Here is a 12391-nt window from a genome sequence, read left to right on the forward strand (position 1 = left end):
AAGATAACTGGCAGATGGGTGGAAAATGGAAGAGAAATCTGAACAGACTTGACCTCTGTGCCTTAAGCATCTTGAAAGTGCCCCATGAGAGAAGCTGCAGTGGGTCTGGATGGCTCCAGGAGCCGCCCGGGTCTCTGCCTTCACTCTGGACCCCCTCGGCTGTCTTCTCTTTTCTCTAGCCAGACAGATCTTTCTAAAGGCAAATCTCATCATGTCACTCCCCACTTCATAACTTCAGTGGAGCCCCATTACCCCCAACCCCAGCCTTTAAGCCTCTGCCCTGGCCACCTGTTCAGCCTCATCTCATGCCTCTTTACCTCCTTCCCCGCCTGTCAAGGCCTTTTTATAAACATTATTATAATTTCCATTTTATGCACAATATGTTTCCATAGTAATGATTTAAAAATACATAATGTAAAAGATAATGTCCACATTTATGCTCCCTCCCCCCAACCCCAGCTACATAATCAGTCACCGTCAACAGTTGGGCGTGTGCTCTTCCAGGGACCTCACTCTGCGCACACGTAGCTGATTCTGTACGCGCATGTGCGCGTGCGTGCATTTGTGTGTGTGTGTGTGTGTGTGTGTGTATGTATGTGTACCTAAATGAGTTTACATGTTGTGTCTAATTTCACATAATGAATTTTAAGGTCTCTGCTAGTGAGGATGTTAGTATACCTCATTATTTTTTAATGGATGCCTGGTATTTTATTGTATAGCTTTGCCATGATTTATTCCTGTTTATTCCTGTTTTTAGTTATAAAATATTTCACCCATATAGCAAAATATCAACTATTATAATATTCACCTCTGTACCCCCCATATAGATTTAATAAACAGTAACATTGTGCCCTATTGGCTTCAGAATTTTTATGTGAATAAATGAAACGTTCCAGGCAGAGAGATTCTCTCCCCTCTCCGTCACCTGAGAGACGCTCTCTTCTGCAGTTGATACAGCCTCTTTATCTTACATTTTTACTACATGTGGCTATAAGCAGAGTGTTATTTTGTGCATTCCTATATAGTATCATATCATATGCGTATCTCCTCCAACTTGGATTTTCATTCTTTTTTCTTCCATTTTTTTGAAGATTTTTCATTAATATATAGTTCTATATGGTCTTCCATTATTAAGAATGAGTATAGCTTCATTTAATCCATTTCCTTATTTACAGACATTTCAATTGTCATACTTTAATTCCAATTGTTCAAATGTGTCGTCTCTCCTTTACTTCTTAACTCTGGACTCTTTTTATCTTCTGTGGAACAGTCTGTATAAGATTGGAATAATCTGTTGTTTTGAAGGTTTTGTAGAATTCATTAGCAAAACTGTCCGGCCTGGTGTTTTCTTTCTTTTTTTTTTTTAATTAGTTATTGAGCTTTTTAGGTTTTCTATTTCTCCTTGAGATATTTTTGACAAGCTATATATTTTGAAGGAATATATGCAGTTTGTTTAAGTTTTCAAATGTAATGGCATCAAGTCATTGATAGCATTCTTTTGTCATTTACTTGATGTTGTGTCTGTAGTTCTGTGCCTCCATCTGTAATAGTATTTATCAGTGTTCTCCCCACCCCCTTTTAACTTGATCAGCTTTACCAGTTTTGTCTATTTGGTTAATCTTTTCAAAGATCCGTTTTTTTACCTCCTGCACTTTGAGCATGCTTTTCCTGTGGCCTGGCCTACAGTTCCTTTTTCTCATCGCCTGGCTGAGTCTTTCTTCTGGCTCCTCAATCCTTGATTGAGCCACTTTGGCACTCCCCATGACCACTCTTTTTTTAAAAAGCACTTACCATGTTGTAATCTCTCTCTGTCTCTCTCAATTTTTGGTCTGGCTGCTCTTCTGCAAGCTCCACGAAAGCAGGAACTGGATCTGTTTTGTTCACCACTGCCTCTGTAACGTGTGGCACTATGCCTGGTGTACAGTAGGTGCTCAGTAAATATTGGTGGAGAAATTAATGTGTGAGCCCATTATACGTAAAGAGGTACAGACCCATTCTCCAAGGGATGAGGGCTCTCTTTCCAGGTGCGTTCTCAACGGGACTGTTGCAGAGAGGATGCAACTACTGCCAGCTGAGCATTCTGAGGTTCTGTGATTCTTTTTTCCCAATATTTATCAGGAAGTAAAGAGCTGGACTTGCAGTCATGGCATGAGTAGAATGAAGCTGACATGACTCATTGAACCACAGAAACATGGTACCGAGTGGTGCCTTTGTACTTTCATTTAAGAGAGAGACAAGCCAAAGTGATGAGACTTCCATTCTGCAAACTATCTCTTTCCAGTGAGCTTCTCCAGGAAGAATTGGGTCTTTACCTGGCTAAACACCTGCCAGTTGATGCTTGATTATGTACCAAAAACAGAAACTAAAACGACATTTAAGCAAAAGAAACCACCATACCTTTTTTTTTAACATCTTTATTGGAGTATAATTGCTTTACAATGGTGTGTTAGTTTCTGCTTTATAAAAAAGTGAATCAGCTATACATATACATATGTTCCCATATCTCTTCCCTCTTGCGTCTCCCTCCCTCCCACCCTCCCTATCCCACCCCTCCAGGCGGTCACAAAGCACCGAGCTGATCTCCCTGTGCTATGCGGCTGCTTCCCACTAGCTATCTACCTTACGTTTGGTAGTGTATATATGTCCATGCCTCTCTCTCGCTTTGTCACACCTTACCCTTCCCCCTCCATATTCTGAAGTCCATTCTCTAGTAGGTCAAGTAGGACACAGTCTTTATTCCTGTCTTACCCCTAGGTTCTTCATGACACTTTTTTTTTTCTTAAATTCCATATATATGTGTTAGCATATGGTATTTGTCTCTCTCTTTCTGACTTACTTCACTCTGTATGACAGACTCTAGGTCTATCCACCTCATTACAAATAGCTCAATTTCGTTTCTTTTTATGGCTGAGTAATATTCCATTGTATATATGTGCCACATCTTCTTTATCCATTCATCCGATGATGGACACTTAGGTTGTTTCCATCTCTGGGCTATTGTAAACAGAGCTGCAATGAACATTTTGGTACATGACTCTTTCTGAATTATGGTTTTCTCAGGGTATATGCCCAGTAGTGGGATTGCTGGGTCATATGGTAGTTCTATTTGTAGTTTTTTAAGGAACCTCCATACTGTTCTCCACAGTGGCTGTATCAATTTACATTCCCACCAACAGTGCAAGAGGGTTCCCTTTTCTCCACACCCTCCCCAGCATTTATTGTTTGTAGATTTTTTGATGATGGCCATTCTGACCGGTGTGAGGTGATACCTCATTGTAGTTTTGATTTGCATTTCTCTAATGATTAGTGATGTTGGGCATTCTTTCATGTGAAACCACCATATCTTAAGTGGTCCAACGAGAATAAAAGTAACTGGCATTAATTTCTCCTATAAAGTGTAGCTGTTTGATTTTCCTAGTAATGCTACAGTTGTCTTCATGGAGAAAGAGGGAGAGGTAAAACAAAAGAAAAGAAATCCAAGGAAAGTTTTTTAGCAATATGCTCTGGGTTGACAGTTAAGATATTAAAATATTTACAACATATAAAACATGCTGGCAAAGGTAGTAATCTTTGAAAAGGAAAAGGGGGGCAGGAAATTAGAATGGGAAGGCGGGGCTCTTTTCAGAGTTACATCATGTTCATATTTAGGGCTATGTTGTTGTCACCTAACAAAATATTCATAGCACCTTAAAACCTTTGTTTTATTTTACTTCTATGTTACCCAATCTGTAAGAATTAGATGTATATTTCATTGTCTCTCCAGCATGAGCCTTGCCAATGATAATTATAAGTAATATCCCCTTTACTGGTTTAAAGAAGGCATTTTCTCAATAATAATGACAGCTAATTTGAGCAGCTATTAAGGGCCAGACTCTCTGCCAAATGTTTGTATAGTACGTTATTATTATTTTGCTGCGCGCAGGCCTCTCACAGTTGTGGCCTCTCCCGTTGCGGAGCACAGGCTCCGGACACGCAGGCTTAGCGGCCATGGCTCATGGGCCCCGCCGCTCTGTGGCATGTGGGATCTTCCCGGACCGGGGCACGAACCCATGTCCCCTGCATCGGCAGGTGGACTCTGAACCACTGCGCCACCAGGGAAGCCCCGTTATTATTTTTTTAATCAACCATCTTTTATTCCTTTTTACTTCTTTTATGGTACATTAATGTTTCAATTTTGTAAAAAGGGATTATTCTCCCCACCTTCCAGACGAGAAAATGGAGGCTCAAGGGGAGTAAAAAGTAAGCAGCCTAGTTGAAGTCCTCCAGCAAGAAAGGGAGGGAGGCACTCTGGGTGCCCCAAGTCAGTTCCACCTGAACACCAGACTCTTAGCCCCCACGGTGCAGGCAGCAGACGCAACCTGAAACCCACACTCCTGGGAGATGCTGTGGAAATGGTCATCAACCCTCTTCTCAAGGTTCTGGGAAAGAGTCACACTTGTTTTCATGTGATGGGAAAATACATCCTGTTAATCCGCTGAGCTTATTCTCTCTGATTCCAGTCACACGCACACCTGAATCGGAGATCATTCCCTAAACGCACCTTGAATCCTGACTTTTCACTCTTACTGTGGGCATTTCTCCATTTCTACTGTGAGCTCTCCCGAGGGTGGAGAGTTTATAACTTTTCTTTCCAACCTTTCCTAAGGTTGTAACCTCCTTCCAGTCAAGAATCTGTGCCTCCTGTCTTGGCACTTTCTCTCCTGCTGCTTGCCCAGCCCTGGCTCCCATCAGCTCCCCCGTGGAGGTGGAGGTGGATGATGACTGGTCAGCGTTGCCCTTCTGACATCTGTGGATGGGCTGTGCTTCCTAACCACGTGTGTACACACCGTGCACAGACCTGGTTCACTTAGGGGCCTGAGGACTGGACACAGCATAGGTAACTCCTCCCAGCCCTGTCAGGAAGTCCAACTGCATATCTTTGTGTCTGAGAAACCTGTAGAACCAAGTGCCATTTTCTCCCTTGGACTTTTGCTGACAGTGCAAAGAAGTTGCTTCTAAAACAGAAGAAATATACCCAGGACTGATTGCCCTTCCTGTGATGAGGACCTGGCCTTCACAGGCTTCTGAGCTGCTGTCCTTTATGCTGCCAGTTCCCTCACAGTGTTCTCAGGAGGGTGCCTTCTACTCCCCGAAGCTGTGCTTCAAAACCACGTGGGTGGTAGTGTTTGGCTGGGGACGACTTATGATGCCAGATTAGATAGTTAAAAGGAACTCCAGCCAATGTGAATGATCTGGAAGCCTGCCAGGTGGTGGAACGCAGGGGTGGGGGCAGCACCAGTTAGAGACAGCCATCTTCTAGGTAGGTTTCCTGGCAGTTTCCCCACCCAAGGGGGGTGCGACCGAGTTGCCCAAGAGTGCCCTGGATTGACAGACTTGCTCTGATGCTTTTTCTTTGCCTATGAGGCCTCTTAGTGTGAGGCCCTGCTAAACTGGTGCCCTCCCACAGGGAACCCCCAGGCTGCATTCTTCCAAATGCATGGAAGCCCTGTTTGGTGGGGCTTCTCTCTATTTGAGAGGGGCTACATCCCCTGAATCTGGAGTCAGACATATCTGGGTATGAATCCCACCTTAGCCACCTACCAGCTGTGTGACTTCTGGCATCTGGTTTAACCTCTCTGAGCCTCGGTTTAGCCCATCTGTAAAATAGGGTAATGATAATATCCCCATTATACCATAATATTATATGAAAACATATTATGATACGTTATTTATTTAAATATATGTAATGCCATACATATAAATATATAAAATATGATAATGTATAACACCATTATAATGCTACCTATATATCATGTATTAACGTTAGAGTATAGCCTAACATAATAACCCATCTAATTGTTATTCTCAGACTTAGATTATGTAGGCAGAGTACTTAGAACAGTCCCTCCTGGCACATCATGTAACTCAGTCACTGTTAATTATTGTGATTTTCATTTTCTGTGGACTGCAACATACAAAACAGGGGCACATTGACTAGGAATGTTCTAGTATATGTTGTTGCTTCGGAAGCAATGAAGCTCATCAAATAATTAGGAGAGCAAAGCCCAATTATAACCTGGGAGGAGAGGGAGCAGTATCCTGGGAGAAGTATTGTTGAATTCTAAGTTTTGTGGTTTTTTTTTTTTAAGGGAGAAATGTCTTTTCAGAAGAGCTTAGACCAACATGTTACTTAATAAGAGAAGAGTATTAAATCTAAATAACCACCCACGTTTTCTCTGTTTGTCTTGAGAAGTTATTAGCCTGGGTTTTTATTGTACATGTGGGGGAGGAGGAGGAGGTTGCAGAAGAATGGGGTTGGATATAAAGACACATCAGCAGGAGGGAGTTCCCCTCTGTTTTGGTGAGTTGTCCCAGCTCTGCTGTGTCAATCCTCTGTCCCTGATTGAAGGCTGTCCTTGGAGCCAGGATTTGGAGGGGTGGGGGAGGGAAGGTTGGGGGTGGGGTGGGCACCGTGCTGACATCTGTTGAGAACTTAGCAGTGACAGCACTGGAGTTAGAACCCACATCTCATCTTGACTCTGTGTACAGGGTATTATTTCTCGTTCTGCACATAGGAATATTGAAAGCTCCAGAGCTTAAGCCTCGGGCTCAGGGTCACACAGCTCATAAAACACCATGGGGTGTGAGATCAGACACCTGAGAACAGAATCCTGATCTCACTTGTATGGTGATAGTTGCGTCACTTAATATCCTTAGGTGTCTGTTTTCTTATCTGTTAAATGGGTACAGCAGTGAACCTCAGCTCCCAGTGGAGAGTCAGTGAGATTAACTACATAAAGTATTAGCATTTGCTGTTTTAAATACCCAGTACCTGTCAGCTGCTGCTATTATTCTAATTATGTTGTATTTTGTTTATTTATCTCTTATGCCTGGTAGAGTCAGTCCAGATTTTTATCAGGCCTGACATACTGCAGAGCCTGTGCAGTGGTCACTGCAAGCATCCTGCCTTGCATTCCTGCTGATTGTGGCAGGGAGGTCAAAGAAAAGGTGTGAGTATCAGGTTAAAAAACCGGCACCGCCACCCTTTGGCACATCAGTGACTAAAACCTCAGGGCAAGTGCAAAGTGGACCTTTTTCAGGGATGTTTTTCAGTGAAGTGGTACTTCAAGCAAACATGACATTTGAATGTCCATATTGACAGACGTAGCATTTTGGGGAGGAGTAATTTACCACTCCATAAAAACATTGTAAGAGGTATCCTTGTGGGTATGTTGGCAGCTGCAAAATTGGATTCACTTTACAAGACAGAAGTAAGGTGTTCCTGGTGTGTCTGGAGCCGCCCAGCCCCCTTGCTGCATCTTTCCTTTTCTGTACCGGTTACCTGCCGCTTGTGCAGATGCGACTTGAAGCTGCCTCCATCACATCTAAGGCGGTTGATTCGTGGGGAGAGATTAATAGGCGAGAAAGCCAGTTCTAACTCGTTAGGCAGCGGCTGCATGTCCTGTCAGTCGTCCCTGTAAGAGTTTAGAGCTACTGTCTGGCCTGAGTGGAGGTGCAGGAACTCCCCAGCAAGTGAGCAACAAGGGAGGGTTCCAGGCTCCACCGAAGCTGCAGACATCATCTGATGACATCCCTTTGGGAACTGCTTGTGTGTGAGAAATAAAGATCAAGATTGGAGTTTGGTCTGGCTTTTTGATCTCATCCAGGTTGAATTTTAGATTTTCTTTTCTTTTTTTCTTTTATCTTTTAATTTTTGACTTTTTTAAGGGACTCTGGAGCTTTCCTCCTGGGGGCCTGGGAAGGAGTTTGCAGTGAGTTTGGCTGCTAAAGATTGCAGAGCTGTAGAAAACAATAGCTGCCTCACCTGCCTGGACCATTTCTCCAAGCATCTCTCTTTTTGACAAAGCTACATCTGAAATTGGTGATTTCCTCTGAAGAGCTAACCAATGAATAATGAATGCATCGTCTTTTTTTTTTTTTTTTTCTTTGTTTTGTCCTCTTCCAGGCCTAAACGGCAGCGGCAAAACAACTTTCCCACGTTTCCGTCTCCTAAAGCCTGGAATTTCAGAGGGGTAAGTGTTTTCCCTGGACGGTCCCAGCCGTTATATGTCCTGTTCCGGATGCTCCAGAGAGGACACTGCCGAGGTTGGCTTTACTAATCAAAGTCTCCACCAAGCTTCTGTGCTTTACCACTCAGGGAAGTCATGTTTGCATCACCACTTGTGGTTTAATTTTAAAAATCTTAGTGGCTCGCTAAGCACCCGTTGACGTTGCTTGCCCTGTAGGTCTTGGGTTACTGGAAGCATCTGGTAAAGAAGCCAAGAGATGTCAAGGTTGATGAAGTGGGCATTGTGGCTGTTTTGGGGGAACAAAAAGGGAACCGGTGCACAGTGAAGGAAAAAGAAATCAGAAATGTACAGTCTATTCATATGTAGATTTATGACTTTGCAGGAACTTTACAAGAGGAGAGGTCTATAAGCTTTAAACAGACTCTAAAGGGAATCATAGAATTCTCCCGATCACAAAGCCGTAGACCCTTGAGGTGTAGGAAGGGTCAGATTTAACCTCCCCTTGATGCAGAGTTCTCTTCCTTTATGTGATTATGATAATAATAATAGTCAAGGTGTATGGAGGCCCTTCTGTGTGTTAAAATGAATTCTACCTCTGACTTCAGGAACAAGACCCTTGCCTGTGTAGAAAATGCTCTGGGCTCTGTTTCACAGGCCTTTGCATGTGTTATTCCTTCTGCCCAGAACACTGTCCCCTGCTGCCCAGCACTACACTCCTACACACACTGCATTGGCCCACCCACTTTATCCATTGGGTCTAAGCCTTGACATCACCTCCTGTGGGAATGCATCATGTCTGCCTCCTGAATCTGACCTAGAGACACCTCCTATGGACCCCTGTACTTTTTTCTCATTGTTAAGATTGTTACTTAATACTTAGTGAAATTTAAGATTGGAAGCCCCAAGCATCAGAGACCTTATCACTCTCTCTTGTTCACTGCAATATCCCTGGGCCTAGCACAGTGCCTGGCACATACATGCTTAATTAATTTGAATGAATAAATGGAATGAAAGAATGAATAAAAAATTTCTTAGGGGCTTCCCTGGTGGTGCAGTGGTTAAGAATCTGCCTGCCAATGCAGGGGACATGGGTTCGAGCCCTGGTCTGGGAAGATCCCACATGCCACAGAGCAACTAAACCTGTGCACCACAACTACTTAGCCTGCGCTCTAGAGCCCGCAAGTCACAACTGCTGAGCCTGTGTGCCACAACTACTGAAGCTTGCGTGCCTAGATCCCATGCTCCGCAACAAGAGAAGCCACCGCAATGACAAGCCTGCTCGCCGCAACCAGAAAAAGCCCGCACACAGCAACGAAGACCCAACACAGCCAAAAATTAAAAAAAAAAAAAGAAAGAAAGAAAAAAAATCTCTTACATCTATCAGACACAAAATTCAATTCAGATTATATTTCAAGTTCAGGTCTTTAGTCTTTTCAGCACTGTTTTTACTGGTTTGATTCATCTTTAATATCCTACATATATCTCATTCATTTTCCTCAGATATCTTTTTAAAAATATAGATCCTGGCTCTCTTTTAGCTAAGTTTCAGCATACTTTTCACTGAGTATGAAGAGAAATTTGTTGATACATATCCATAAATGGATAAGATCCCCATTTCTCAAAGTATGTTCAGTTGCATGATCATAACCATTAAGTGAAAAACTCTTGTGTGGTCACATAAACTTGGGACACCCTGAGAGCACCAAATTAAATATGTTCACCACTCCAGGACTTACTTCTCAGAGCCTTTGATGGGTTGATGTGCATAGAGACTACGTGAAGGAGACCTGATGGGATTTTGTTTGGAGCATTTCCCAAAGTCATTGGCCATAAGTCCTTTGTTGACAAAACAGTTTATACACACTTTGGAACAGTTGATATTTGTAGTTGATTTTGAACTACAGAGAAATTGAACCTTCTGTGAGCACTTGGCTGTTCTGAAGGTGTTTATTTTCTCTCCCTCTCTACCCTCCTTTCAATGTTCCCCACCCTTCCTTCTGACTCAACAGTAGTCACTAGCCTAGGGTTGGGGTACATGTAGAGATTGCCCTGAGTTTGCCTGGGACTGTCCTGGTTTTAGCACTGAAAGTCCCATGTCTTGGGAAACTTCAGTCCCGGGCAAGCTGGGACAATTGATTACCCTTCCTATGGCTGTGAGACCTCTTAAACTGTTTGTCCTTGAAAAATATTTTATGAACTTTGAAGCACAAGTCTGGTTTATAGAACTTGCTGCTGAAAAGGAACCTGTTAGATGCACACTTGGTTTAAGGGACCCTCTGTCAGTTGTAGCCTTGCAGGGGTAACATTTAACATTAGTAATTGCTGCAGGGGAGCAAACAAACAAACAAAGAGCAAACAAACAAAGTGCTGCAGGGGAGCAAACAAACAAAGAATCTGGCTAATTGCAGCCAAATAGATGACAGAATCTAATGCTTTGTTGACTTCAGTTTCCTTTCAGCCCTCAAATTCTTAGCCAGCTCGTAAGATTTTCCCAAATGGTTAAAAGTGTCAAAGTGACTAGAGTCTGTTAGGCAGTTAGGTCAATTGTTGTGTTGATCTTGGTCTCTTGTCTTTGCTTTGATTCTTCCGGGCCCTGTAGCTTCTTGGTAAAGTTAGACAAACTGACCTCAAGATACACCAGAGGGAGATGGTTCAGGGCCTGGTCAATTGCCAGATTCCTCTGTGGCCAAATCATCTCTGTGTCACTTGGAGCATAATCCTCCATGACATGGTGGGGGAGGAAGGAAACCCAACTAAGTGGAAACACCCTCACTCCCAGCCAGGACACGCTCTGTAACCATCATTATGGTAATTGGAACTGAAGACAAGAAGCACCCAGAGTGCCGGGAGGAGGACGTTGGAGGTATTCTCTAGCTGATACATTTTCTATAATGAAATGTGACTCTCGGGCCTGCTAGAATGAACTGTGCAGGCTGTGTTAGGGCAAGGCACGCATTCTGTGAACTCTTCCTTTTCTTCTTTATTTGGAAAGGAAGGTTTTAGAATCTCTGTGCTCGCAAATTTCCCATGTTTATATACATGGCAGAGGGAACCATTAGAAGCATTTGCAATTCCATTCCTCTTTAGCTTGTAAAGAAGCAGCATCCTGTGTTAGCTCACTCAGGTCCTGGACATTTGTGGGGTTTGGGGGTGGGAGTGGGGAGAAGAGGTGTTAAGAAATGGGTTGGAAAAGGCAAGAGGAGAAGGAACCACATGGCTCTAGATGAGAAGTGAAGAGGGAGACACATGAGGGCCAAGGAGGGAGCCGGGGACAGGGCACGAGGGAGTGAAGGGAGTGGTCAGTGTCTTAAGGAATAGGCATTCTGGGAAAAGAAAGATGTTACAAAAAAATTTTAAGGAAAGTCTTGCTGAATGAATGTATTGTAACCCCCTCCCCATCCTCCCTGGAAACATTCACTGCAGATCTGCATGACTTCTCAAGGCATTAGGAGTTGCATTTGTGGTTTTCCTTTTTTTTGGCTGGAGTTTTTGTCCGCAGAGAGCCTCGGGAAGGGCTGGTGACACTTGGAGGACACATCCTTTCTACCTACCAAGCGGTTCAGTCCTCTCATGAGTTGATGTTGTTAATTGTAGGTTGTGTCCTTTGGTTCTCATGCTCGTCTAAGGAGACAGAGGCCCTGGGTGTTACCAACCCTATGGGATTTCCCCAGCCTCCTGGGCAAGGGGTGGTGCTGTGCCATCTCTCACCAGACCATGGGTGCTACAGAGATGTTCATGGAGAGAAGCCAAGAGGATGGTTTTGGTTGGGAGAGTTTTGGTGGGAACATCATGAGTGAAACCAGAACAGAATGGGGAGAATAAGAAAGCAGGACCCTCAGAGAGGTGGGACCCTGGGAGGTGTCTTGCTCTGAGACATCTCTTCTGGATCTGGTTGGGGCAGTGCTCAGCTCAGAATTTCCACTGTTCCTTGTGAAAATATTTGCTACAGCTCCTCCAGTAAGCTGAGAAAGAGGGTCACAGAGACAGACTCAGGGAGGAAACTCATCCTAGAAATGTGAAAATCTCTGGACCACAACACCTGCCATTGCCTGTAGTTAACTTAAGAATGCTTAACAAGACCTACCATGTGTGAGGCATTGTTTTAGGTGCCAGATATGAGATTTGAATTTTAAATATCAACCAAATTTCAGGGCCATGCTGGTCTTGTCTCTTTCTCCAGTGCCTGGTCTTTACCCTTGCCTAAGCCATTTGGTAAGAAATTTCTAAACTCTGGGGCTTTGGAAGGGACTTTGAACATTGTAGCCCTAACTAACTATTTAATTTTCAGTTGAGAAAAATAAGGTTTAGTGTATTAGTCAGGACTCTTCTGGCTACAAGTGATAGAAACTCAATCAAAACAAGCTCAAGGAGAAAGGGGAATT

The 12391-nt window shown here is 43.5% G+C and overlaps 2 protein-coding genes across 2 annotated transcripts in view; both read left to right on the forward strand.

Annotated features, from left to right (window-relative positions):
- ARF4 (ARF GTPase 4) overlaps positions 1 to 12391 on the forward strand; it is a 1077785-nt gene that overhangs the window by 538241 nt on the left and 527153 nt on the right. The gene's annotated exons all lie outside the window — the stretch shown is intronic.
- The window catches only part of ARHGEF3 (Rho guanine nucleotide exchange factor 3), a gene marked incomplete at its 5' end in the record, with an annotated part of 270965 nt that overhangs the window by 56800 nt on the left and 201774 nt on the right, over positions 1 to 12391 (forward strand). Inside the window, one exon of the mRNA XM_082849015.1 lies at positions 7946 to 8012. Within this exon, the coding sequence (XP_082705141.1) occupies positions 7946 to 8012 (67 nt within the window). The remainder of the gene's footprint in view (positions 1 to 7945; positions 8013 to 12391) is intronic.

This window comes from Leucopleurus acutus (assembly GCF_964270905.1).
Source record: "Leucopleurus acutus genome assembly, chromosome: 10".
Lineage (NCBI taxonomy): Eukaryota > Metazoa > Chordata > Mammalia > Artiodactyla > Delphinidae > Leucopleurus > Leucopleurus acutus.